The 26,714-nt window shown below is 56.1% G+C and overlaps 1 protein-coding gene across 4 annotated transcripts in view; it reads right to left on the reverse strand.

Annotated features, from left to right (window-relative positions):
- BCAS4 (breast carcinoma amplified sequence 4) overlaps positions 1-26,714 on the reverse strand; it is a 60,279-nt gene that overhangs the window by 10,484 nt on the left and 23,081 nt on the right. Inside the window, exons 3-5 of one of the 4 annotated variants that reach the window (XM_030309399.1) lie at positions 24,457-24,558; positions 16,319-16,453; positions 14,113-14,237 (exon numbers count right to left, since the gene is read on the reverse strand). In XM_030309399.1, coding sequence (XP_030165259.1) covers positions 14,113-14,237; positions 16,319-16,453; positions 24,457-24,558 — 362 coding nt within the window. Of the gene's footprint in view, positions 1-14,112; positions 14,238-14,324; positions 14,387-16,318; positions 16,454-24,456; positions 24,559-26,714 lie in introns of all 4 variants that reach the window. The other 3 variants (XM_030309400.1, XM_030309398.1, XM_030309401.1) reach the window with 3 other exon arrangements.

Here is a 26,714-nt window from a genome sequence, read left to right on the forward strand (position 1 = left end):
AAATCTCTAAAGAACTTCTCAAACTCGACACCCAAAAACCAAATAATCCAGTGAAGAAATGGGCAAAAGACATGAATAGAAGCTTCTCCAAAGAAGACATCCAGATGGCCAACTGACACATGAAGAAATGCTCCACATCACTCATCATCAGGGAAATACAGATCAAAACCACAATGAGATACCACCTGACACCTGTCAGAATGGCTAACATTAACAACTCAGGCAACAACAGATGTTGGCGAGGATGCGGAGAAAGAGGATCTCTTTTGTAGTGTTGGTGGGAATGCAAACTGGTGCAGCCACTCTGGAAAACAGTATGGAGGTTCCTCAAAAAATTGAAAATGGAACTACCTACAACTCAGCAATTGCACTACTAGGTATTTATCCACGGGATACAGGTGTGCTGTTTCGAAGGGACACATGCACCCCCGTGTTTATAGCAGCACGATCAACAGTAGCCAAAGTATGGAAAGAGCCCAAATGTCCATCGATGGATGAACGGATAAAGAAGATGTGGCATATATATACAATGGAGTATTACTTGGCAATCAAAAGGAATGAAATCTTGCCATTTGCAACTACGTGGATGGAACCGGAGGGTATTATGCTAAGTGAAATTAGTCAGAGAAAGACAAATATATGACTTCGCTCATATGTGGAACTTAAGATACAAAATAGATGAAAATAAGGGAAGGGAAGCAAAAGAAAAACAAGGAGGGGGACAAACATAAGAGACTCTTAAATACAGAGAACAAACTGAGGGTTGCTGGAGGGGGCTGTGGGTGGGGGGATGGGCTAAATGGGGCAGGGGCACTAAGAAGGGCGCTTGTTTGGGTGAGCACTGGGTGTTATATGTAGGGGAGAAAACACTGGAATCTACTCCTGATATCATTATTGCCCTAGATGTTAACTAACTTGGATATAAATAGATAAATAAATGTTAAAAAAAAAAAAAGTCACTCGTGGATGGCTTCGTGGGCAGCGTGAGGCCAGCACTCCTGGCTGAGAGGACATGGTGGGGCAAAGGGCACAGCAGGAGCAATGGTGGATCTGAGGGGGACATCAGCGAACGGATTTGTCTGGAGCCAAGACTGACCCACTCCTGGCACAGAGCAAGGAAGGGAAGATCCTTCCCCAGCCCAGAGCATCAAAGCAGCTTCTTATTCCCAGGGGTCTGCTCAGCTTAGCAACCTCCTTGTCAAACAGATTCTCCACCGACCCACAGGAGGCCCGGTTGTGTCTGGATTCCAGCCACTGGTGGGTGGTCCGCCTCCAGATGAGTGTCCGTGGCCCGAACCAACAGCTGGCTAAGGTTCCCCAGCTGGCTACTGTCATGTGGGAGCTATACATTTCTCACTCTGATGCCGGTTAGCAGTAGAATCCTTGGAGGTTCCATTGCCTGGCCTTGAAGGTGGTTGGCTCCACAAAAGAATGTTGGAAATAGCACCGGTTATAGCTCTGGGGAGCAGAAAGCAAACACAGCCTCAATTGACCATTTTGTCAGGGTCCCCAGTGTGGGCAGCTGTTCTCCATCAGATACACAAGCCGTTCGGAGGTGTCCAGAACCAGCAGGTGCCATGAAGCCGCCTACATGCCTGCCCCCCCACCCCTGCCTGGGCTGGAGAAAGACTCCCCAGGGCTGAGCAGTCGCCTCCCGACAGCTGAAGGAATCTGCTTCAGAGGCAAGGCCCAGACTGTCACCTGTGCCCATTCTCCCCCATCCCAGACATCCAGGCAGCCTTGGGAGTCTCCTCTCAATCCACCCTTTCCTCAGATGCAGGCGCTCTCAGAGCTCTGGTCTGGGCCCGCCAACCCCTCCAGCGGGTGGCCCGGGCTGCGGCCACCACACTGATGTCACCCTGTCACTCGCCCTGGGAAGCCCTTTTACGGGAGCTCGCCTCCCGCGCTGTCCTGGTCTGATTAAGACATTTTATCCACTGGGCCCCCTGAGGGTGGCAATGGATGATCTCCAAGGTCTGGAAAAATAATACTTGAGAGTGAGGAAAAGAAGAAAAGCTCGAGATGAAGACAGCAGGGATGGGACAGAGCAGGAGGTAACGAGAGACGGGGTCGGAGACGCAGACAAAGGGAAAGACACAAGAGGGACAGACACACACAAATGGGAGAGAAAGAGCAAGAGAAAATGTGGAAACAAGATGGGGGAGGGGACTGAGAAAAAGCAGAAATAGATGAAAAGGAGGAGGGGAATGTGTGGTGAACGGGGAGAGAGGGAGAACAGAGATAGAGAATGAAGACGGACAGAGTGAGGGAGTAAGACAGAAAAGGAGAGGGAAGCACGGGGGCCAAGAGAAAAGGGAGGCACGCCCCGAAAGGCGGTGGCAGGGGTGGGGACGCTTTGGGGACAAGGACCCGGAGGGGAGGGGATGGTGACAGGAGTGCACGAGCTGTTCCGTGCATTCAGGACCTCTCCGAACCCAAGCCAGGCTGCTGCACCAGATACACAAGAAACCCCCCCTCCGGGCCCCCACCTGCCAGCCCCATCCCTTTGTCAAAGAAATCATATTCTTCCCAAAGGACGGAGGCCATCTCGGGAGTCAGGTCAGTCTTTGTTGAAGGGACTCTATCTCACCTTAGGGGCAGCGCTTTGCCCTTTTCCCATTTTATTCAGGACCCCTGGAAACCCTGGTCTAAACCCTCAACCGGGGCCCAGCCCTCTGGCTGCAAAGAGAGAAAGGGGAGGAAGGGGGAGATGGTGAGTGAACCGCTTCCTCCACGCCCACCGCAGACACCCGGCCCCGAGGCAGCCTCACCCCAGCTGCAGGGACATCATCTGTCTCCGTGGGCTGGCCACATCCCTGCGCCCGGTACACTAAGATGCTTAATCGACTGGCGCTCGGTCATCGACCTAGATCCCCTCTGTCTCCTGGGGTGACCTCGTTCAGCTTCTGGCTCCATGCCGGACACCTCCAGCCCCGAACCCCACACTAGCATCTCCGACCAGGCCTCTGCCCTGCAAACACATCCAGACAAACTCTTGAGTCACGCAGCGACTTGGATGTATCTACAGAGAATAATGCTGAAAAGAGCCAATGCTGAAAGGTTACATGGTGTAGGGTTCCATTTCTAGAACATTTTTGAAATAGCAACATTTTAGAAACGGAGGGCAGAGTGGTAGCTGCTGGGGATTGAGCAGGGGTGAGATCCCGGCAAGATTGGAACTGTTCAGTGTGGACCCTAGCGGTGGAGACAGGAGGCTAACTAATATAAACGTGTAGAATTTATACAACTGTCTAGAACCTAAACACCTGCAAATGAGGACAAGCAAAATGGGAGCCCTAAGACCAGCTGATTGTATCAATGTCAATACCTGGTCATGATGTTATTATACTAAGGTTTCGCAAAATGTTTCCACTGGGGGAAAAGGGGCTAAGCTTCCAAGAGATTTCTCTGTATTCATTCATTCATCCTTCTTTCCTTCCTTCCTCTCTCCCTTCCTTTTTACACTTGATCTTAGCCAAAAGGCTGAGAAGCGATGCCCGCCCTTCCTTTCTAATGCTTATTTATTTTTAAGAAAGAGAGAGGAAGGGGCAGAGAGAGAAGGAAACACAGAATCTGAAGCAGGCTCCAGGCTCTGAGCTGTCAGCACAGAGCCCGATGCAGGGCTCGAACCCATGAACTGCGAGATCACGACCTGAGCCAAAGTTGGACACTTAACCAACTGCGTCACTCAGGCACCCCCCCCCCATATTATTGCTTAACTGAGTGTAAATCTACAATTTTTGCAAAAAAATTCAATTAAATACCCTGCCCCGTGCACACACGAGGAATAGACCCTGTTTCCCCAGCTCCGCCCTGACCCGCCCAGGTCCAGGCCAACAGCATCTCTCCCTGGACCATCGCAGGCCAGATCCCGCCTCAGACCCTCCAGAGCTGAGTCCCAGCGCTGGCCCCACACCTGCTCCATCCACCCCCTTCACCTCCGACTTCCAACAGGCTGCCCACTCAGGTCTCACTGCTCCCACAGCCGCCCAGGACCCCTGCGCACGCCCTTTCTACCTCCTTCAGCAAACCAGCCACCTCCCTGACCACATCCTACCCTCAGACACCCATCTCCCCGTGCTTCTTCACTTTTCCATCTCCCCCGGGGCACACTAGACTGTCACCTGCCAGGTGGCAGGAATATTTTCTGTTCCAAGGATACAAAATAGCGAACAGCTCATCCAGGTCGGTGGGTAAGTATCAGTGGGTAAGTATTTGCTGAATGAACGAACAAATACGTGAATGTACGGGTGACCAAAAGAACAGAGGGGAGGCCCATGGAGATTTGGCATCAAAGGAGTTAAGCCCGGCCCAGGGACTGGGGTCCTGGTGCAGCCAAGGAGGACTTACAGGGAATGTGGGGGAGGAAGAGGCCAGGGTGGGCCTCAGCACAGAGGGGGGATGGGTGGGGCTGTCTTCAGGAGGAAGAGCCCAAGGTACGAGGGAAAGAAGCCCGGGAGAATACCTCTCAGGCTGACCATGCTGGCCACCCCCCAACATGCTTTCGAGAAAACAGAAACAGTTTGGGTGGAGGCCGAGTTCACTTCCTGGGGCCTCCGGGGGACCTATGGGCCAAGCCTAAGGGGCTTCCTACCATCTGCCCATTTCCTCCAAAGTGGCTCATGCTGCCTGGGGAGTGAGGGTGTGAGTGGGGGGGGGGGGGGCGGTCACAAAGGGCTTTGGACCTGCACTGTGACATGCCCTCCGAAGCCCCACGTGGGGCTGCCAGCACTGACATCAGGTCCCTCCATCTAGCACAGGAAGCTGCCCATTCCTACATCTCTCAGACGGCAGTGGTCCCCCCTCCCTAGCTGTGTGATCTTAGCCAAGTTACTTAACCTCTCTGTGCCTCAGTTTTCTCACCTGGTGAACAGGACTAACGACAGTTTCTTACTTCAGGGGGTGTTATGCCCATAGAACTGCAAAGTGCTTAGAAAATACCAAGTGCTCACTGAATGCCGGCTAATTTCATTATTATTATGGCTCCCTGAATTCATATTCTTTTTAAACACCGTCGGTAGCTTACAAAGAGCCCGAGCGTACAATTTCATAACGTTGCATTTTTAGCATTAAATGCATTTCAGTTTCAAAACACGAACGTTTAAACTAAATCACAGTTGTGGGAGCCAATTCTGGGCACTGCTTGATTTTTAATAACAAGGAGCCTCAAAAATTGGAAGTGCTGGGACATCCTCCAGCCGCTAAAAGGCATGGCTCCTATATCGACCGAGGCAGCTGGCTCAGAGGATACTCAGTGGACGCCTGCTGGCCAGTGACAAGTTACAGGAGGCCACACCAGGCACAAATACTCTGGCAGCCAGCCCCAGCAGCAGCCCCCGGCGTGGTCTCCCACTTCTCTCGAACCAGTGACTGATGCCACCTGAGCCGCTCCTTTCCCCCCACTCTCCCACACACACACTCCTTGGGGTATCGCCCGAGGCCTCTGGAGCCTGGTCCACATCGGCTAAGAAGCTTCCAGACACAGGATGAGAAGAGCTGGTGCCAGGGCCACAGCGCCAAGATCCCCAACCCGGGTCCCAGCGGGCACCTCCCCTCCGGGGCTCAACGATGTCCAGCCTGGAACGAGCTCCCTCCCTGCTCCGGCTCCTCACTGCATTCGAAAGCCGGAATTACCCCCTCTGCCTGAGGCTCCAGGTTAATTATTAGGACTCTCCAAGTAACGGGAACTTTGGCCTTGACTTTAGGTCTGGCCGCATCACTAGGTGCAATGGTATCAGCCAGAACAGGCACCTGGATGAGTTTACTGCTTAACGGGACGTGCTTTATTTTCCCGCGAAGAAAGCGGACCGTGAACAGAGCCAAGTTCAAGAGCCTCCCGGGCTCCTTAGGCATCAAAGGGGTCACGCTTCCTCCAGAAGCCCCAACCCCGGCTGCGGGCGTCACACAGGTGCCTGTGCTAACGAAGGGCTGCCCTGCACTCGTCACGTCCCTCAGAACCTGCCCGCCCTCTGCCAGCCGGGCCTCGCCCACGGCCACGCCAGTCCCCTGACCTCTCTTTCCTTTCCGGTCACGTGCTAGAGCCGGAGGCACGCAGCCCTCCTCAGATCCACCTGCTAAGAGCACCTGCCTGGGAGCTCTACTTTCTGGGGAGACTGTGGGGCTCACTTCACAGCTGTTATTACCGACGGCTCCCCCGCACCACGCGCCACTGCAGGACTCCCCCTGGGTGCGCTTATGTCCCCAAGAACGGCAGGGGACGTCCGCGGTGCAGCCCAGCCAGCGGACGCAGAAGCGGATTCAGACCTCGTGGTCCCTCCGCTCCGCACCTCCCTCCATCTGAGGAGGGTGGGGTCCTGGTGAGACCCCTGGGTGGGGGAAGAGGTGACAGGGAACGGGGGCAGGGGGCATGGTGAGGCGTTGCGCCTTGTGTGCGAGCCAAGGAGAGACAGAGGCACAGAGACGCACGGAGAGAGGCAAGCAGATGAACAATTCGGACAGGGGGGTCCAGATGGACACAGAGCCTGACGGGCTGACTCTCCACGTGGCAGCCAGTATGGCCCCCAGTGTGTTGAAAGGGGTGGGGACTCAGAGGGGGGACCCCAGATGCCCCCCGTGCCTGTGTCCCCCGATGGCCCAGCCTCACCTGGGACATGTCCTCGGGCAAGACCTGTGCCCAGGAGTCCTGCTCCGAGCCGCCACCTCGGCCAGGCCGGGGGTGGTCCTGGCATGAGCAGGGGGAGGCTGGCCCAGGTGGGACAGTGGCTCCGGGGCAGAGCGAGCTGCCCCATTCAACTCCCACTGGTGGGACGGGCAGCAGCTCCGCACAAGCTCGTGGGGGTGCGGGCGGAACCCTCGGCCGCTCCAAGGGAAGTTTCTACAAAACGGATCCCCACGGCCCATGCTCAGAGCAGCTGCTGAGTGCCGCACACGAATCCCGATCTCCGGGGGCAGCAGGCCGCCCCGAACGCGCTGCAGACAGCTGCGGCCACCCGGGCTGCTCTCTTCCCTGACCGCGGGCAAGCGACCTCACCTCTCCCTGCCCCAGCGGCCCTTCTCTAACACGGGCCAGTGATGGCAGCCCGCCTGCCCACGGCAAGCAGGAACTGAGGAAACGAGTACCGAGTTCAGTCCAGGGCACCCAGCACGGGTCCCGCCGTGCAGAAAGTCCTCGGGAAACCCGGCTCCTCCTCCAGTGATAGAAGTCAGTGCTCAGGTCACAGTTGGTGCCTGACACAAGTTTGCCAAGGGCAGAGGGAATCCCGCACGCTGATTCCACGGGGTTCGAGCACCGCTACCCCATTTCACAGACGGGAAAGTCGAGACCCCGTTCCAAGGCCACGGGGCTAGTAAGCAACTCCATCAAGGCACAAACCCGGGGCTCTTGGGCTCTAGAACCCATGCTTTCATGTGTTTTTAAACGTTTGGGAATTGTCCATATTTATAGGAGACACACAAAGGCAAAGGCAATGATGTGTCCCACACACGATCATCGGTTCTGAGGACGGTCGTTCATCTGGGCCAGTGGTTCCTAACCCAGGGCAATTTTGCATCCAGGGACTTTTGTAATGCCTGGACTTTAATGATGGTCCTGACTGGAGGCATCTGATGGGCAGAGACCAGGGACCAGAGACCATCGTATGATGCACAGGACCGTCCGGCTGCAAAGAACGATCTGGCCCCACGTGTCAGTAGTGCTAAGGTTGTGAAACCCTGATCTGAACCCATGCTCTCAACTACCCCCTCCAAGAACCATGGGAGTTTGGTCTACACTCTGGGGGGAGCGGGGGGATGGGAACTGGGAAGGCAGAATCTATGAAGGGTTACCTGGAGGGGGACAGTCCGACTCCTTCAGTAAACAGGCTCGGACCCCACCCCTGGCCAGGCTTGTGGAGGCCTGTGGGCCAATAGGTCCCCCGAGATTTCTTTGGAGTCTCAGATTTGTTTCCAAAATCAACTGATTTCACATAAAAGTCTTTACTCCCGACCTCTCTTTTTGAAAAAAGACCAAGGTCAGGCCACTCTGAGCCTTTGTTCCTGGCTGGAGTTGAGGGCGCCTGCCTCCTCAGTTGGCCGTCTCTGCCCGGCCCCAGAGCCTCACTTGGGGCGACCTGATTCCAGTGTTTGGATTTTGACCCTGGGAGCACGAAGAACATGGGGTCGAATTCAAATGAACCAAACCAACCCCTGGCTAAGTCGAGACGTTCCAGCTTGCTTAAGCCTCAGTTTCCCCATCTGTCAAGGGGAAACGGTAACAGTACGTATGCAACAGGTGAACCCAGCCAGGGCAGGTAAAGTGCTAGCTTTTGCTGGTCCAATGAAGAGCCCAGAGGGCCCGGGCTGCTACTAAGTCAAAGATAAGACAGTCCCCAGCCCCGAGAAACTCTCAGTCTTGGGGAAGAGAAACTCTCAGTCTCGGGGAAACAACACGTAAAAACACAGCACCCCAAGGTGCTATGCCAACAGGAGAGCAGACAATGGAAGTTCAGAGGAACGTTGCCTGGGGGCATTCAGGCAGCTTCCCAGAGGTGGTAACATTCAACATGGCCTTGAGCAATGAATAAACATTATCAGGCAGGGTACAGGAAGGGTATTCTAGGCAGGGGACCAGCATATGCAAAGGGCACAGCATCCACCAGCCGATGGGGACGCTGCGGTCACAGGGATGCGGGGAGTGGATGTCAAAGTTGGTGGCTGTGTTGCTGGGGAGGGGGAACTGTGTCCCACCGACCATGGAGAAGGTGGAATTCTCCCACACAGGCTTCAGCAAACAGTCCCCCCGAAACAGAAGCTCCTTCTTGTTGAAAGGAACTTTCTTGGTCAACTTCAAAATCTCAACGAGAATGCAATGCTTAAAAAACAAAAAAAAAACAACAACAAAAAAAAAACTGGTTCGCAAACCAGCCTGCTCAGAGCCCTCTGTCCCTCCCCAGCACACAGGCCACCAAATATCTGGAGTCAAACAAATCCATGACCGTGTGAGTGTGTAACTCACTGAGGGCCAGTTTGGTGTGGTGGGGAGGGGGGGCGAGTAGGGGGGCTGGGGACCAAGCGCCACTCAGCCCTCCGCTGTTGCGTTAATATTTGCCAACCGCTCATGTTGCGTTTCTACCGAAAGGGATGAAGGGCAGAAGGAGAAGAAGAGGCCAGTTCAGGGCCCCGGAGAAGGAGCCTTGGAATCTCCTCTGCCTCCTTTGTGTTGGTGCCTGGCTCGGCCTCCACCGCCAGATAAAGCCCCAGCCAAGCCTTGCCTCCTTCCGGGAGTCACCCCTCCAGGGGGATTGGGCAGAGGGAGGGGGAGGTGCCCCAGCCAGGCAGAGCCTCCCTCCCTCTACAGGCCTGGGTGGGGAGGGAGCTGGGGGGTGGTGCATAGGGCGAGCGGGGAGGGGAGGAGACACCGAGCCTGGCACTGCTGACTCCTACAGGCCGGCCTGGGCAGGGCTGCTCCGCCCACAATCTCCATTACCTTCTTGAAAGTCCCAGAGGCGGCCCCAAGCTGCAGGGGAGCTGCAGGGGAGCTGCAGGGGAGAGGGGCAGGCCAGGACACTCTTCCCGGGGCTCTCCACTGCCTGGAGACGGCTTCCAGAGAAATCTGGGGAGGCCGTCAGGGGCCACGGAAGCCTTACGAGCACCCACTGATTCATATTTACTGAACACCTACTATGTGCTCCACCTGGGTTGGAAGACCAAACGCCCAGAGGCAGGTGCTGAGTGTGGGTGACTCCGGCCGACGGTGGTGTGGCAGGAACGCTTCCCAGGAGCCCAGACCTCTGCTTTCTTGAGAAAAAAAGTACAGGTTCTTATGTGAAATTAGTTTTTTAAATGCTGGCAACTGCAGGGCGCCTGGGGGGCTCCGTCGGTTAAGCGTCTGACTCTTGGTTTCAGCTCAGGTCATGATTTCGAGGTTCATGAGTTTGAGCCCTACGCCAGGCTCCGTGCTGCCAGTGCGGATCCTGCTTCAGATTCTGTCTCCCTCTGTGTCCCCCTCTGTACCTCCCCCACTCGCTCTCTATCGCTCTCAAAAAAATAAATACACTTAAAAAAATAAAAAGGCTGGCAACTAATTCCAACTGAATACACACGCACACAGACACGCACACCCCAAGTGGGGCGAAGACCCTACGTGGGTAGGGCACATTTGACCTAAGGACCTTCAGTGTGCAACCATGACATTGATGCTGAGGTCTGAGCCCTTAGCAGGAGCACGGAGCAAGGGGAGAGACGCGCTGAACAAGATCAAAGCTGGATTAGATCCTTGCTTTACCACTTACGCTCCGTGACCCTGGGCAAGTAAATAGACCCCTCTGAACCTCCGGTCCCTTCCCCACGAACCGGAATAACAACAGCCACCTCCAGGCTTGTTATGGGGAAGCCGCGACAAGGCACAGAAAGCCCTTCATATACGTGCTCGATAGAACCGTGATCGTTGGAGCGAGAGCGGACACGCCACTACGAAAAGGCTGAAGGGTCCCTGCAGGGGCTGGTGCAAAGAGGCAAGAGGATGCCTCCTCGCTCTTCCCTGCTGCCAGAAGTCTCTGGAGAGGTGACGTCTGTGGGGTTACAGGCCATCAGCCTAAAACCCAGAGCTGGGAGCACGCGGGGCACAACTCACAGCTGCAGCACGTTGCCCCCCAGTGCTCAACACTTACAAGAATGACTTACTGACTTTTTGACGTCAGAAGGTTCATGTAAGACTCTCGACGGCCACCTTTGTCTGAAGTAGGAACATCTGGCCACGGTCGGCCACCCCTTCGTTCCCGTGCAGGGAGCTGCGGATGTGCCTCCCTTCCCACCCTTCCTTACTGGCCCACACCCGGCGGACACGCTCCTTTACACTACTGGCTTGCCCGGCGGGCATCTGTCGGGTGAAGAGGTGGGCCGGGCAGGCTAGGCCGGGCCGGGCCGCAATCTAACCAGGCAGCCCGGCTCTGTGTGGGCGTCAGGCCCCAAGCGGTTCTGCCATTAGCCCAAGAGATTTCCTTGGAAAGCATCGCACTCTTATCCATCAGAAACTTAATCAGAATGACACCTCGTGAGCAAGATATTTCGGCTCGGCAGAAAACCAAACAAACAAACGAGTGAGGCGGTTCTGTGCCTCCGGGCACAGGTGCAGAAGAGGGAGGCCCGGTGCGGTCACCAGAACACCAGGGGTGGCCACTGGGCCCCGTGCGACCGGGCCTGGGCCAAGGGGACCACAGCGACACCCGACATGGTCTCCCTTGCCCTTCGGAGGCCCCAGCCCCCCCCCCCCCCCCCCCCCCCCCGGTTCCAGTTCCATCTCACGCTTCCATTTCCACACACACCGAGAAAGATCTCCGGATGTGAAGGGCCCTGTGTGCCGACCTGGGCTGACAGCCACGTCCTCGGGCGGGGTCTCTGGAACCCAGACACTCATCCAGGAGACCTGGGTCCCCCACCTGGAGCCTCCGTTCTCTCTTCTGATTGCGGGGGAGGTGAAGATCGGGGTGCTCAGGGCACCACATGTGACGTTTCTAGGCTGAGGACGCTCCCCCCTACCAACTGAAGCCGAGAGCTTGGAGGGCACCCTTCGCCCCACTCAATTCTCACATCCAGGTCTCAACAAGGCAGTGCTGACCCTGGATGCCAGCCCTCGCTCAGGGCAGAGGAGGAGCCCTGGCAGTTCTCCAAGTGAAGCAGGCTTACCATGCCACTCCCCTGCTGTGAAGCCTTCCATGGCTCCCCATTGCCCTCAGAATAATGTTAAACTCCTCTCTGTGGCCTGAGACCCTGTCTAATCTGGCCCTAACCTCATGTCCCCCAACTCCCTGCTTTGTCCATTCAGCCGACCCACACCGCACTTCTGACCGTGGCTCAGCACTGCGTGTGGCCCCTTCTGAGGCCTTTGGGCCCACAGTGCCTTCTGCCAGAAGCACCCTTTCTCCTGTCTTCAGACTGACTTACTCCCCCATCCAGGCCCCAGCCTACATGGCCCTTCCTCAGAGGCCACCCTTGACTCCCTCAGAGCAAGCCGGGGTCCCCTTTCGAGGCAACTATATACTGCATTTTCTTAGGATTTGGTCACTGTGATCTCTTCCCCCTAGACACAAGCATGCTGGGGGAAGAGATCACAGTGTTCTCTGAAGGCAAGAGGGGACAGAGTTAAGAAAGTGGGCTCGTATCCTGATGCCCAGCTGTGTAACCTTGGGTAAGTTACTTACCCTCTCTGTGCCTTAGTTTGCTCACCTGTACAATGGGGCTAAAAGCAGCACTCCGGCCTTGCGGGCGTGGGCAGGTGGAGAATGGTGCACGCCGCTGCAGGGCCGGCTCTGTGTCACCATCCCCACGATACCTGCGCCCCCCTAGATGAGGAGGCGGTCTGTCCTGAATCGCTCCATTATTTATAGGCAGCGCTGGCTTTGCAGATCCGCCAATGCCCACAGAACCCTCCTTCGGACAGTCTTCCTCGTCCTTTCCATTCTCACTGCTTCGGTGGAGGCCCTCGTCACTTCACATCAAACCCAAACCAGTTTCCCAGCGAGCAGAGCTTTTGTGGTCACGCCCGTGTCCACGAACCAGCAGCTGAGCGGCCCGGGGCTTACAGCAACTCGCCCACGGACACGCGGCCAAAAGATGCCAGAGATGGGGCTTAGCTACAGGGGAAGAGAGGCACGATGCTCACTTCACATCCACAAGTCAGAATCTTGGAACGCTGTAAGAATCCACGTGAAGGTCTAATGGAAAACGTTCACGTAGTGCAGGATGAAGAGAAGGACCGTGGACCACACAAACACGTGCATTAGCATTAAAATCGGAGCACGGACCGTGTACGCTTTTGTACCTGGGCACGGAAGGCCCGGGGCACCAGTCAGCCCTCCCCTCAGTCTGTGGACGGACTGCCTGCACCACCCCCCGGCAGCCTGGGTCAGAGGTAAAAGGCCTGGGGTTCAGGGGCTCGTGATGGAGGTGGTACCCGCAGGCTGGCACACCCGGGCGCCCTCGGCCAGCCCCGGCCGAGCCAGCAACAAGTCACACGGGCAGGGGGCAGGTCTAGGCCCCTGGTGCTGGGCACAGGGGTGGGGGGACTGTTTCCTGGCCCTGCTCCCGACGCGCTGGGAGACCCCAGCCCGGCTGCCCTGCACCCTCGTCGGGCCTCCCCCCACACACGCAAACCGAGGAAGGAGAGAGAGGGAGGAGGGGAGGACGGAGGGCAGGTGGGGCTGGCCAAGTTAATAAAAACAAGGACCGGTTTTCTCTCCGTGCCCCCCTGCCCTCCCCAGGAATCCCGCTCCAGCTAATGGAATGGCAGGAAGGGTGGGAAACACACCCCCAAAGGCCCCTGCCAGCTCCAGGCTGAAAGCAGAGGGCCCTCCCTCCTGGGCCCCATGGGGGGGGTCGCCATCCCTCCTTGACTCCGGAAGGGTCATGGGGGGCAGTGATGGGTGCTGGGCTTTCAGGGGAGGGGTAGGAGGCGCACCCCACAAGGAAAGGACCCCTTGCCAGCATTTCCACGGGGCCAAGTGAGACCCAAATACCTCTGCCCCACTCTTCACTCCACGGGGCCCTCGGGGACCCTCGGGGGCCCTCAGAGTCGTGAGGAGGGCGGGTGAGGGCGGGAGATGGAATTTGGGGCTGGCGGGGGCGGCCTCACACTGGGGAGGAGGGAGGCCTCTTGTAGACTCACTGAGGGAAGTGTGCACCTGAGACAGACACTGAGGGGAACGGGCTTAAGCCCAGCTGACTGGCTTTGGGGGAATCCATCCTGACGCTCTAGGAGAACCCCCACCCCCCAGATGGAGGTTCCAGCGGCAGAGCGGGGCACAGAAAGGGCGCGGGGCCAAGTGGTGACCCAAGAGGTGCAGAGTAGCGGCCCTGGGCCCAGGCCTCACAGATCTGAATCCCAGCTTCACCACCTTCCGGGCGAACAAGCAATTCGACTCTTTGGTGCCTCAGTTTCCTCATCTGTAAAATAGGGACAATGACCCGACCACCTCACAGGGCGGGATGTCTGGTGCCCGCCGAGTCAGGGCTCCAGCCCGAGTTGCAACGACCATTATTCTAGAAGGACTCCTCCAGCTCACACCCTGGGTGCAGGTGCACATACACACACACGTGCACACCCTGGCCTGCACCACCTGCCCCAGACAAAGCCCTCCTGGGGCCAAGATTGACATGCTGGGTTGCTGAATGACTCACCACGGCTGGCTGGGATGCACTTCCTGGAACAGGTCACCACAGGCAGGCCTGGGGCCCCCCCGAGTCTGGTAGAGATGAGAGGGTGCAGGTTCTGGCGTGCCCAGCCACACCCAGGTGGGATCCTGCTGCGGGAGTGGGCAGGGGACCCCCAGTTTCAGAGGTCTGCAGGCCTGAGCTCCAACCCCGGCACTGAACTCAGACGCACGACTCACCATCTCTGAGACCTGGTCTCTGCCTCTAAATGGGGACACTAGTGCCGACCACACGGGGACAACTGCAGAGCACAGAAAAAGACTGGGAAGTACAAAGACCAAGGGCCCGACAGGTCCCACTGTTAGGATACTTGCTGGGGGCCAGGGGCAGCCACGGTCCTCTGATCTTCCTCCCCCGATATGCTTCTAAGCCCTCAGTGGGCAGAGCACTGGGTGCTCTGGAGGTTCCTGGGGGCGACTGGGGGTTCCTGTTTACCCGCGAACGGTCATCATATCTCAAGGGAGAGGACCAAAAAAAAAAACAAAACAGCTGCTGACTTCATCATTGTTGGAAAGCAGAAAGATAGCATTTCTCTGGAGATGGGGCAATCCTGAAGGGCTTCTGAGAAGAGGTGGCATTAACTTAGCCTCTGAAGGATCAACAGGAGTTTCTACACCATGAGACAGGTGAGGCCATTGTCTAGCTGTTACTGGCCCCGGGCAAGTCACTCACTTGGAAGCACATGCCTCGGGCAGGTGTAAAAGAAGACGGAGCAGTGGGGTCCTGGCGGGGACTAGACAGCGAAGCCCAACCAGGCATCCCAAGGCACACTGTTCAAACAACACTGCCTGGCCAAATAGAATGAGTTCACCTGCTTCATTCTGTCCGTGGGCGATAAGACCGCAACCCCTGAAATCTACCAAGTCTCCATCCCCCTTCCTATCAAATCGGAATAACGCTGATGCCCAGGGCACACGACGTTTGGGAAAGGTAAATGAATCAACGTGTACGAAATGCCCAGTGCAGCGCCTGGCACGCAGTAAACACAGTGGATATACGCAGGCAGGCAGCAGACAGAGGCGTGGGAGGGAGGGGGGCTTCCCGGGCAGACACAAGGAACAGTGAGAAACCCCTGGGGGGGGGGGGCAGGACAGGGTGGCTGGCTGAGCTGGGAAGGGCGAGGCCTCAGAGAGGGGCCAACCAGGGTCCACCCCAGCCTCGTCACACCAGGTTGTGTGGCCTTGGGCGAGTCCCTTCACCCCACTGAGCCTCATCCTTCCCATCTGTAGAATGGGGGTGGTATAAAGGTCCCTCCTCCAAAGCCTGGCATGGGAATGAGATGCCACATAACCCAGCACACAAAGCACTTCGAACAGACCTGGCAGAAACCGTCGCTGCAATTATCGAACGCAGCTTAGGGCGGGGTTTCTCAAACTAGAGAATCTCCTGCCGTGGTGGGGGGGGGGGGGCGGGAAGCGGGGCTGTCCTGCACACTGTAGGGCGTTCAGCGGCATCCCTGGTGCCTAATCACCAGATGCCAACAGCACCCTTCACATCTAGTCACAACCAAAATGTCTCCGGACGTTGTCCAGCGATCCCTGGACCGGGTGACCAGCAGATAAGTTGAGAAGACGGCTGTGTTTTAAACATTGAAGGTCTCCACTGCAGGATCAGTCTGGCCTCAGTTTTTCCATCAGCAAAAGGGATACAATGATCCCTCCTTTGGGGTCTTAGGGAGGATTCCGGGAAAGCAGAGATGTGGAGAGGAGAGGCCTCTGTAAGTCACAAAGGGCCACATGCAGGCTGGCCCTCCGTCCCCAGACCTCCACCGTCCCCGGCCCCTCTGGTCGACTTGAGGCCGACTCGTGCCTTCAGAAGGACCCACCCTGAATTCTGAATGTCACCCTGAGCACGTCCTTATGTGTGCAAGGACAGGACAGGAGGGAAGGGGCTGTCCCTGCTCACTTCGGTAACCCCAGATGGACCACAGTGCTCAGCAAACAGCAGGCGCTCAATAAATAAATGGTGGGTGAATAAGCAAGCGGCCACAGCACTGAAGCTCCAAGCTCAGAGCGAGAAGAGGTGCCCCAGGGAGGGACGGAGACACTGCAGCCACCTGGGCCTGCCAGCCAGCCACCGTTTCCTGTCTGTGGAAGTGAGACATGCCCTTTGAACTCCCACTTCCTGAGCCCCTCTCCCCTCTCTGGGGTCTGGGAGGCGGGGAGATACTCACATTCCTGAAGGAGGGCAGCCCCGAGGAGCCCAGCCACCTCCGCAGAGCCTGCGAGAAGGCCCCGTGGTCCCGCTCGGCCTGAAGCACGTGGGCCTCCAGGAAGGAGACGTGGTGCCCAACCATCTTGACGAAGGCCTAGTGGAGAGAAGAGACAGACGGGGATGCCACACTGGCCACGGACTGGAGCACGGTTTGCGTAGACAGCCGGCCCTCCATCACCGCTGCCCTGTGGGCTCCTGAGGAGGCCAGGCAGGGCCTGCTCAGCGGGGGCACCTTCAGACACCCTGACGATAACAGTAACGGCCCCATGGGTGGCCTCGCGGGGCCTCTACTTGTGACCTCTCACCTTCTCCCCATAGGGACCCTGGTTTTAGCCTCTATTTTGCAGAGGAGGGAAACCGAGGTTCAGAGAGGTTAGGTCACCTAACCGAAGTCACACAGCCAGTGGGTGGAGGAGAAGGGACTCGGGTGCACATCCGTCAGACTGCAAAGCCTTCTTAATTAAAAACAGGGTTTAGATTAGAATCCAGTTCTGCTCCTTAAAAAACTTTTATTAAAGATATTTTTAATGTTTATTTATTTTTGAGAGAGACAGAGCTTGAGCGGGGGAGGGGCAGGGAGAGAGGGAGACACAGAATCCGAAGCAGGCTCCAGGCCCCGAGCTGTCAGCACAGAGCCCAACGCGGGGCTCGAACCCACGAACCGTGAGATCATGACCTGAGCCAAAGTCGGACGCCCAACTGACTGAGCCACCCAGGCGCCCCTAAAAAAATTTTTTTTTAATGTTTAGTTTTGAGAGAGAGAGAGAGAGAGACAGAGAGACACAGCATAGGGCGGGAGGGGCAGAGAGAGAGGGAGGCACAGAATCCCAAGTAGGCTCCAGGCTCCAACCTGTCAGCACAGAGCCCAATGTGGGGCTGGAACTCACGAGCTGTGAGATCATAACCTGAGCCAAAGTTGGACACTTAACTGACTGGAACCACCCAGGTGCCCCTAAAAACAGGTTTTTTTTTTAGAAATTGCCAAAATGGGGGCACCCGAGTGGCTCAGTCGGTTAAGCGTCCGACTTCAGCTCAGGTCATGATCTCACAGCTTGTGAGTTTGAGCCCCACGTCGGGTTCTGTGCTGACAGCTCGGAGCCTGGAGCCTGCTTGGGATTCCATGTGTGTCTCTCTCTCTGTCCCTCTCCAGCTCGTGCTCTCTCTCTCAAAAATAAATAAACATTAAAAAAAAATTGCCAAAACGCTCACTTTAATAGTTAATGAACATCAGAGAGTCTCAAACCCAGAGGCTGCTTGCTAAGGGGCAGACAGGTGACAAGCAGGTAGAGAGGGCTGCGTGGAGACCGGGCTGACCCGGAATGCAGGGTCCAGGCCCACAGAGGCTGCTCTGCTCCAGGCCTTTGATGCAAAATACCCAGTTTCAAAAAAAAAAAAAAAAGAGAGAGGGAGAGAGAACCTGGGTCAGACTCTCTGGATTAGAATCCAGTTCTGGGGCGCCTGGGTGGCGCAGTCGGTTAAGCGACCGACTTCAGCCAGGTCACGATCTCGCGGTCCGTGAGTTCGAGCCCCGCGTCGGGCTCTGGGCTGATGGCTCGGAGCCTGGAGCCTGTTTCCGATTCTGTGTCTCCCTCTCTGTCTGCCCCTCCCCCGTTCATGCTCTGTCTCTCTCTGTCCCAAAAATAAATAAAAACGTTGAAAAAAAAAAAAATTAAAAAAAAAAAAAAAAAAAAAAGAATCCAGTTCTGCCCCTTACAAGCTGTATGCAACTTTCTACAAGCCTCAATTTCCTTATCTAGTAAATGATAATAATGATGATATTACTATATGGAATATGAATAATACCAACCTTGCTAAGGAGGTGAGTGCTTACTTAGCACACACTGAGCTCAATAAACGTCAGGTATCATTTTGAAAAGAAAAAAAAAACTGCAGATTTTATGAAAAGCCTTGAGTTTTTACCCATGTTAGCAATAATTCCCAATTAAAAAACAAAAAAAATTCCGTGCAGGCGCAGACACGTCGAACCGGCTCATCTGCAGCCTGTGGTGTATCTTCACCTTTCCCTTCACCCAGCACACGGGTGTTCCCGCACTCACGTGTGTGCGCGTTCACGCGTGCGTGTATTTAAGCGTGTTCGTGTGCCTGTGCTCATGTGAGCTTCTGTGTTTATACGCACGTGTGTTCGAGTGCGCGGGCATGTTCGCGTGTCGCGAGCACAGAAGGCGAAGGCCACCAAAGGAAGCGATTCCAGAGCCACGTCAGATGAGCCACACCTCTGTGGGCCTCCCGCGCTCCCGCAGTAGGCTTGCAGAGATCTTCTCTCGCCAGGAAGAGGAAGGAGACTAGGAGGGAGCCTCCCTTCACTGGAACGAAGTTCATGGCCCCCCACTGCCTACAGGGCGCCCACCATCCGGCCCTGCCCTCTCCTCCTCACACCGGCCTCCCCTCCTTCGGGTTCCCTGGAAATGCCAGGCCCCACTCACCACAGGACCCTTCCACCTGCTGTCTCCAGGCCAGGCCCTGCTCTCTGTTCTTGATGGGGTGAACGTTGCCCAGCTTTCAGGGCCTGGACTGACAGTCCCCTCCAGAGAGAGGCCTTCCCCGGCCGCCTAATCTAACGCAGCCCCCATCACTGTGGAGACTCCCGCTTTCCCTGTCTCCTTAGCCCTCCTCGCCCTCCGAACTTCTCGTCCACTGCCTCCAGAACGTAGGTTCCGAAGGAAAAGGTGCTGAGTCAGTGTTGTTCACAAGGCCAAGACCGGAACCTGGTGGGCTGCACGGGGTTCCCCCGGATGGCGGGTGCCTGAGAATCCACGCACGAATGGGCGCATCCGTAGCAAAAAGACACCACATCATTGCTCCACTGTGGCCCCAGGGTTCTGGCAGCTGAAAGGCCGAATAAGCCACATCAGATGTGGGGGGGGGGGGGGGGAGGGGAATGGAAGACAAGGGGCCACGGGGCCAGGAAGCTTCCCCTGACCAGGGCTCTGGCCCTTGGGCTCCGAGGCCTCCCTGGGCGGCACAGCTACTTGTAAAACACGGAAGACGGCCCCGCGGTCCCCGTCCGCCAGCCGATTCCAACTGTATGCACCCCCTGTTCCCGCCAGTCTGGGGGGGAGTTGAGGAATGCACGCTCGCAGGTCGGAAATGCCAGCCAAGGGCAGCCCGGGAGAGACCTGGTTCGGGGAGACCAGGAGAGATGCAGCCACCAGAGCGGATGGGGCTGGGGGACAGGATGGTGACCACTCTGGTGGCTGCGTCTCGGGAATAGGGGGGACTCGTACGTGGTCTTTTTTTTTTATTTATTAAAAAAATTTTTTTAGGTCTATTTATTTTTGAGAGAGAGAGAGAGAGAGAGAGAGAGAGAGAGAGAGAGAGACAGAGGACGAGTGGGGGAGGGGCAAAGAGGGAGGGAGACACAGGCAACAGCCAGCGGAACAGTGCTGGGCTTCACCGAGCACCTCAGGGACCTAGTGCCAGCTGCTGGCCTAATGCCCCACGATGACTGCCAGGAGGGAAGGCATATTCCCAACTTACAGAGGAAGAAACAGATTCTGGAGGGTGACAGAGCTACCCAAGGGGCAGTTCTGGGGCTGGGGCCACATGGCTCTGGAATCTACCTGTCCCGGTCCAACGCACATCAGGTTCTCATAAGCTCCTAAAACACACACTTCATAATGGGAAATATGTATTTTCGCACCGGCTTCTCGTCCAAGACCCCCCTGGACTAGCTCAGTGTTTCCTCCTTTTAACAGAGACCCGGTTACAGAGAAATACCTCTACCCAAAGGAAAGCAACAGCCCAGGGGAGGCTGATACGAGGCAAATGCCACTCAGCCTCAACATTGGGGAGACTCTAGGGCAGAGCGGGGATTGTGGCAGCCTGGTGATCCTAGCCCACTGAAGGGGACGGGTGCTTCTCAGCTGCAGCTGTTGGAAGCAATGGGGGAGGGGGCCTTGGGGTTGGTCGTGTAGCACCTGGTCACTCAGTACAGCCCCGGATCCTGCCGGCATCCGAGTGCGCCATTTCCATCTAAAACTCGTAGTAATCGCTGGTGCGAGCGGAAAATGCCGTAGTCACGTCACTTTGGAACACGTCTGGCAGTTCCCCAAAAGAGTTCTGGTATGACCTAGCATTTCCACTCCTAGGTTTCCACCCGAGAGGAATGAAAATACAGATTCACACAAAAACGCAGACGTGCGTGTTCACAGTAGCATTATTCATGAGAGCCAAAAAGGGGAAATGACCCAAGTACCCACCAACCGATGAAGGATAGATGAAATGTGGCGTGTCCATCCATACACTAGAATATTATTCAGCCAAAAAAAGGAATGAAGATCAGACACATCACGGCGTGGATGAACCCCCGAAACACCATCCTGAGTGAAATAAGCCAGGCGTTGTAGCCACAGGCTGTATAATACCGTTAGTATGAAACATCCAGAAGAGAAAGTGGATGTGTGGCCGCCAGGGGCTGGGGCTGGGGAGTGGCTGCTGGTGGTTTACAGAGTTTCTTCGGGGGACGATGAAAACTTCCTGGAATCAGGTAGTGGTGATGATTGCACAACCATGTAAATACACTCAGTTCTTAGCACGTGTTCAGTGTTCCATGGGCTGTGAATGGAACACTTCAAAAAAGGCTTTTTGGGTTTTCTCGGGGTTGGGGAGGGAATAATAGTATAGTATTGGCAATCGCTTTTGAAAGGTCCTGTCGTTCTCACCACGGGGTCCAAACTCCACGACTTGGCCCAACACGGTCAGTCCGTGCCCACCCCTAACCTTGAGCTCTATCTACACCACCCACAACTGCCTGAAAGGCCTTGGTCTTTGCAGCCTTGGGACATCTGCACAAGCTGTCCACCCCCCCCCCCCCCGCCCCGAGGCTTACTCCTCCATTTCTCAGTCCTTCGTGTGAAGAGACCCCCAGGAAGCGGGTCTCTCTTACAGGTCTGGCCAGGCCCCTGCTTTGCAGGTGCTGACACAGCCAACCTATCTCATCCAGCCCAGGTCCTCCCCCAGCACCCCCACAGGCCACTAGCAGGGGACCAGGACGCTCATACCCATATCTCAGGGTAGCTCATAACGAGCGTTCAAGTAATGTTGGCCAAGTAAATACCGGTAAGATTTGGGTTCAAGGGGGCAGCTGGGTGGCTCAGTCGGTTAAGCGGCAGACTTCAGCTCAGGTCATGATCTCACTGCTTGTGAGTTCGAGCCCCACGTCGGGCTCTGTACTGACAGCTCAGAGCTTGGAGCCTGCTTTGGCTTCTGTGTCTCCCTCTCTGCCTGCTCCTGTCCCGCTCATGCTCTGTCTCTCTCTGTCTCTCTGCCTCCCAAAAATAAATTAAAAACGCTAAAAAAAAAAAAAAAAAAAAAAAAAAGAAAAGAAAAAAAGATTTGGGTTCAGGAACCTCACTACTGTCACTCCATTTTACCGGGGAGCAGAGACTTGGAATTTGCCAGGGGGTCACACGAGGAAAGAGACAGCATCAGGATAGGACTCTAGAGCCAGGGGTGAGGGGGAATGCCATCTCGTGGGTGGAGACCCGGACGCTGCTACGTCACAGGATGCCCCACAACCGAGAATGTCAGGCCCGAAGCGTCAACGGCACCAACACCCTGCCGTGGACCTATCCTGTCTCATCAGTGGCTCCCCATCGCTTGGGATGAAGAGGCCCAAATCCTGACAACAGGGCTCCTGCTGCCCGATTTCTCCAGCCCCACTCCGGTCACGTTCCCATCATCAGGCCATCCCGGGATCCTTCCAGCGTCCCCATCTCCCTCCTGCCCCCGAGCTCAACACCATCCTGCCTCTGAGCCTCTGCCCGAGCTGTCCCCCCTGCCTGTCCCCCCTCCACCTAACATCACCCCTTCCATTCTTCCTCCAGGGGCTCTTTCCACTCCTCGGGCAGCACCTTCCTCCAGAGCACCTGCCTCCTTCCCTCGGCCACTGTGGTCAGCAGGAAAACGGCCCCCAGAGAGGGCACATCCTCATTCCCAGAACCTGCGAAGATATTATAGGGAAAGAAGGACTCTGCAGATGGGACTGAGGACGGGGAGATGATGCTGGGTGACCCGGGGGACTACAGGGTCCCTGTCAGAGGGGAGCAGGAGGGTCAGAGAGTAAGAGAGACTGGAAGGCGCTACAGGTGGGGCGGACGTGGAGGTAGAGGCCACAAGCCAAGGAATGCGGGCAGCTTCTGGAAGGTGGAAAAGGCCCCCCAGAGCCTCCAGAAGGAACCAGCCCCGCTAACACTCAATTTTTAGCCTATAAGACACATTGGGACTTGCAACATCAGGAGCTGTGAGATATAAACCCATGTCGTTTGACGCCCCTAAGTTTGTGGGCATGCGTTATGGTGGCCACTGCGAACCACTGTGGGAGCACTTTGCGGCCGGGCCCCTCCTGCTGGAACACGGCCGCGGGCTGCACCTGCCTTTCTCCCCGTGAGAGTCCCATAGCGCACACAGTAGGCCCTCAGTAAGTCTCAGTGGGCTGACTGCTAAGGGAAGCGCTGGGCTTGAGAGCCGGGCCAGGGCTCCAAACCTTCACATTTTCTTTCTTTCCTCGGTCAAACGTGTGCAATAAAATTCAAATGAATCAGCGATTCCAAGGGCAAAGTTTTAATTATATTCCTGCCTCATTCTCTGCTGACAAGAATGTTAACTCTGCCAGCTCTAGTGGTGACTGCCGTGCTCCCTTCCTCCGTGGCTCGGAGCGGCTCACGTCCCCTCCGTCCAGGTGACCGCTATTTAACTGCAAGCTCCCTCAAGCCTCCCGGGCTTTCGCTGTGTAAGGAGCCAGGATCCCAAGCTGAGGGCCCCAGTACGGGTAAGAGTTTGGACGCAGCCTGAGGTCCCAGCTTCAGGGAATGAGCTGTGTGACCCTGGGAACACTGCTTACCTCTTGGAGTTTACGCTCTTCCTCTGGGAAATGGGACAGTGAGGGTACCGTGCAGCAAGGAGAAAAATGACCTACCATGCGCTTAGCCTGCTGCTCACACAGGAACAAGGCAGGTGAGGGAAGTCAGCAGTGAGGCAGTAGGGCGTGGTGGGGATTGCGGTATGCTGGAGAACACGGGCCTTGTCTGAGGGGCAGCTGCCACCCGGCTCTACAAAATTACAGCCCGGGGCTTAGAAATGTTCTCCTTCTCAATTCGGGGCGTCCTCACACGGGAGTTTACGTGTGTAAAAATTCACTGAACTATACACGGAAGATGCGTGTACTTCAGGGGCGCCTGGGTGGCTCAGTTTGTTAAGCGTCCGGCTTTGGCTCAGGTCATGATCTCACAGCTGGTGAGTTCGAGCCCCGCGTCGGGCTCTAGGCTGACGGCTCAGAGCCTGGAGCCTGCTTCCGATTCTGTGTCTCCCTCTCTCTCTGCCCATCCCCCGACTTGCACTCTCTCTTTTCCTCTCTCTCTCAAAAATAAACATAAAAAAAAAGATATGTGTACTTCATGTATTTATACCTTGAGAAATACAACCTGGAGATTCAAGTATTTAAAGAAATGTGAGCTAAGTGCTATCAAAGCTTTTGAATTTCCAAAAGCAGCTTAAAAGCCAGATTTTTAGGGGCGTCTGGGTGGCTCTGTCATTAAGCATCCAACTGCGGCTCAGGTCATGATCTCACGGTTCGTATGTTCGAGCCCTGTATGGGGCTCTGTGCTGACAGTGCTTGGGATCCTCTCTCTCTCCCTCTTTCTCTACCGCTCCCCCCCACTCTCTCTCTCAAAATAAATAAAAAAACCTTTTTTAAAAAGTCTGATTTTTCAATTTTTTAAATGTTTATTCATTTATTGAGACAGAGAGAGAGAGAGAGAGAGAGAGAGAGAGAGAGAGAGAGAATGAGTGGGGGAGGGGCACTGAAAGCCCAACGCAGGGCTTGAACCCACAAACCGTGAGGTCATGACCTGAGCTGAAGTCGGACACTTAACCAACTGAGCTACCCAGGCGCCCCATACCTGGACTTTTAAGCGGGGTACTTTATATGAATTCATATTTGTCACAGCTTTTACAATACCGTGTGAGTACGCCCTCTTTCGCCACCAACCCCCTGTACTGGGTCTAATGCCCGACGCTCTGGAGGCCCCAGAACAGGCCCACGGGTCTCACAAAGAAAGCTCATCATCTCAGACACACCTCTAGCTGGTCCACTTTGGCATAGATGCCACGCATTTCTGTCACTTTGGCCTTAAGGAGTGGGATGTGTTCCTCCAAGATCTGTGAAGTGTCGCTCCTGATCTGCAAGAGACGGAACAGCTCGTCAGGCCCTCTGCCCCGTCACCCCGGCCTCCGGCCTGCCTCTGGGGCCGCCCAGGGTCTGCAGGGACCTCGCGGATGGCCACGATGTCGAGCGGCGTCCTGCACGAGGACAGACCTGGGGACAACCCAGAACCCAGAGTCCTGAGTGGGGACCCAGACCGACCCATGTATCGTTTACTGCCGTTTCCCCCACGAACACCTGCCAACACCAGTCCCAAACTAAGATCTGTTTTCTAAACCACTCAACTGGAGCAAAGGGAAAGACCCAAAATCTCTTTTGCAAACCCAAGTCGGGATAAGTCACATTTTCACTGCCCTGAAATTAATAATACCAACAAGTTAATGATCATTAACATTCATTAATAACGTGAATGAAAACCACAGCTCCCAAGTATCAAAGGGCTTCCCATATGCAGACACCGCGCTAAGCATTTCCCGCACACCATCTCATTTAATTTTCAATTTCTTCTGCCTGGAAGGGCTCCCGACGTGGCTATGACCTTTAATGAAGCCACACCTCTCCCGTGATCCCTGAAATCGGACACCTCTGCCTCTGTTTTTGTCCTCAGGAGCCAAAGACCATGCCTAACCCGTCACTGTGTGAGAGAGAGAGAGAGACACACGTCATCTCCGTGTTATCATGTCCTTACGATGTGGGAGCAAACGCTGCTCTCAGACTCCAGGGAGCATCGGGATCCCCCACGGCAACCTGTCCGATGCTGATTCCCAGGCCCCTCCATGTCTGGTTTAGTCTGCCTGGGGTCAGCCGGGAATCTGCGTCTTCAGCTAAGCTCCGAGGCCAGGCTGGAGCTGGAGTGTAGGGCAGTCGGGGAACACCAGCGGGCACCCTAGAGGCTGCACTCAGGCTGGAGTCTGAGCTGTGTGACCTCGGGCGAGTCACTGCACCTCTCTGAGCGCTCCTTTGCTTATCTGGACGGCAAAGCAGTGACAATGGCTCCGGCTTCCTTGGCAGGCGGTGAGGACAGACCGTCCCGCAGGGTGTTTGGCAGGGTTCGTACAGGTGGCTCCTGACACGCTCCCCAGTGACCGCTGCCTCCTACACAGCCGCTGCGTGACACCCCCCCCCCCCCGCCCCCCGGGACCGTGAACTGGCCCTGGCGATTCGCTTCTAACGAAAGGGACTCAGCCAAAAGGAGAGATGGCACTCTGGGGACAGGGTCACACAGAGGACTGTCATTCCAGTTTCTTCTCTCTCTCTCTCTCTCTCTCATTGGCTCGCTCATGCACACTCCCTCTCACCCCTACCTTCCTCACCTGCCTTCTCAGCCACCAGTAAACTGAGGCGACAGAGAGGCCCACGCGGCTGGGGACGGAGGGCAGCCTCCGGCACCCTCCATTGGGGAACCGAGGCGCACCCCCACTGACTGGGCCGGATGCGGTCCTGCCCCGGCTGAACCTTGAGACGAGAGCGGCCCCAGCCGACACCCCGCGGGCAGCCTGTGCGGCAAGGGCCACCGAGCCACCTGGCGGGGCCGCACACACTCCCGACCCACAGGTGCTGCCAGGTGGGGAAGGCCGTCGTTTCACGTCACCATGTCTCGGGACCCGGGTTCAGCAGCAACAGACAACTGACGCAGGGAGACAGCTCAGCACAAAGTTTTCATGTTAAACATGATCTGAAAACCCCATCTGTTCGCCTTTCTACCCAAATACACGAGACCTGCCTGTGGCCCTCCTGGAACCCACTCCCACCGCCCTGCGGGCTGACACCACCCTCCCTGCCCCAGGTCTCAGACGCTACCCCGTTCCCCGAACGTCCCAGACCAAGCTGTCCCTTCCTGCTTCTCCTCCTCTGGTCACAGCGCTGCCGCCGTGCTGCTTGGGTGCCTGGCTCCAAGCCCACTGTCCTGGGTATCCTCCTGCCCCACATGCCCTGGCCCCACGAGGGCACACACGGGCCCCGAGAGGGTGGCATGTGGCCTCAGTCTCTGCCCTGACCTCCCTGTGCCTCGGTTTCCCTGTCTATAAAATGGGTACCACACAGGTTCTTCCCTTCAAAGAATGTTCTGGAGATGAAACAACACCAGCTATGCCTGGATGTGGCCCACAATGTGAGTTCTGTTTTTTGTTTTTTAAGTTTTTTAATGTTTGTTTATTTTTGAGAGAAACAGTGT

Source organism: Lynx canadensis, chromosome A3 (assembly GCF_007474595.2).
Source record: "Lynx canadensis isolate LIC74 chromosome A3, mLynCan4.pri.v2, whole genome shotgun sequence".
Taxonomy (NCBI): Eukaryota; Metazoa; Chordata; class Mammalia; order Carnivora; family Felidae; genus Lynx; species Lynx canadensis.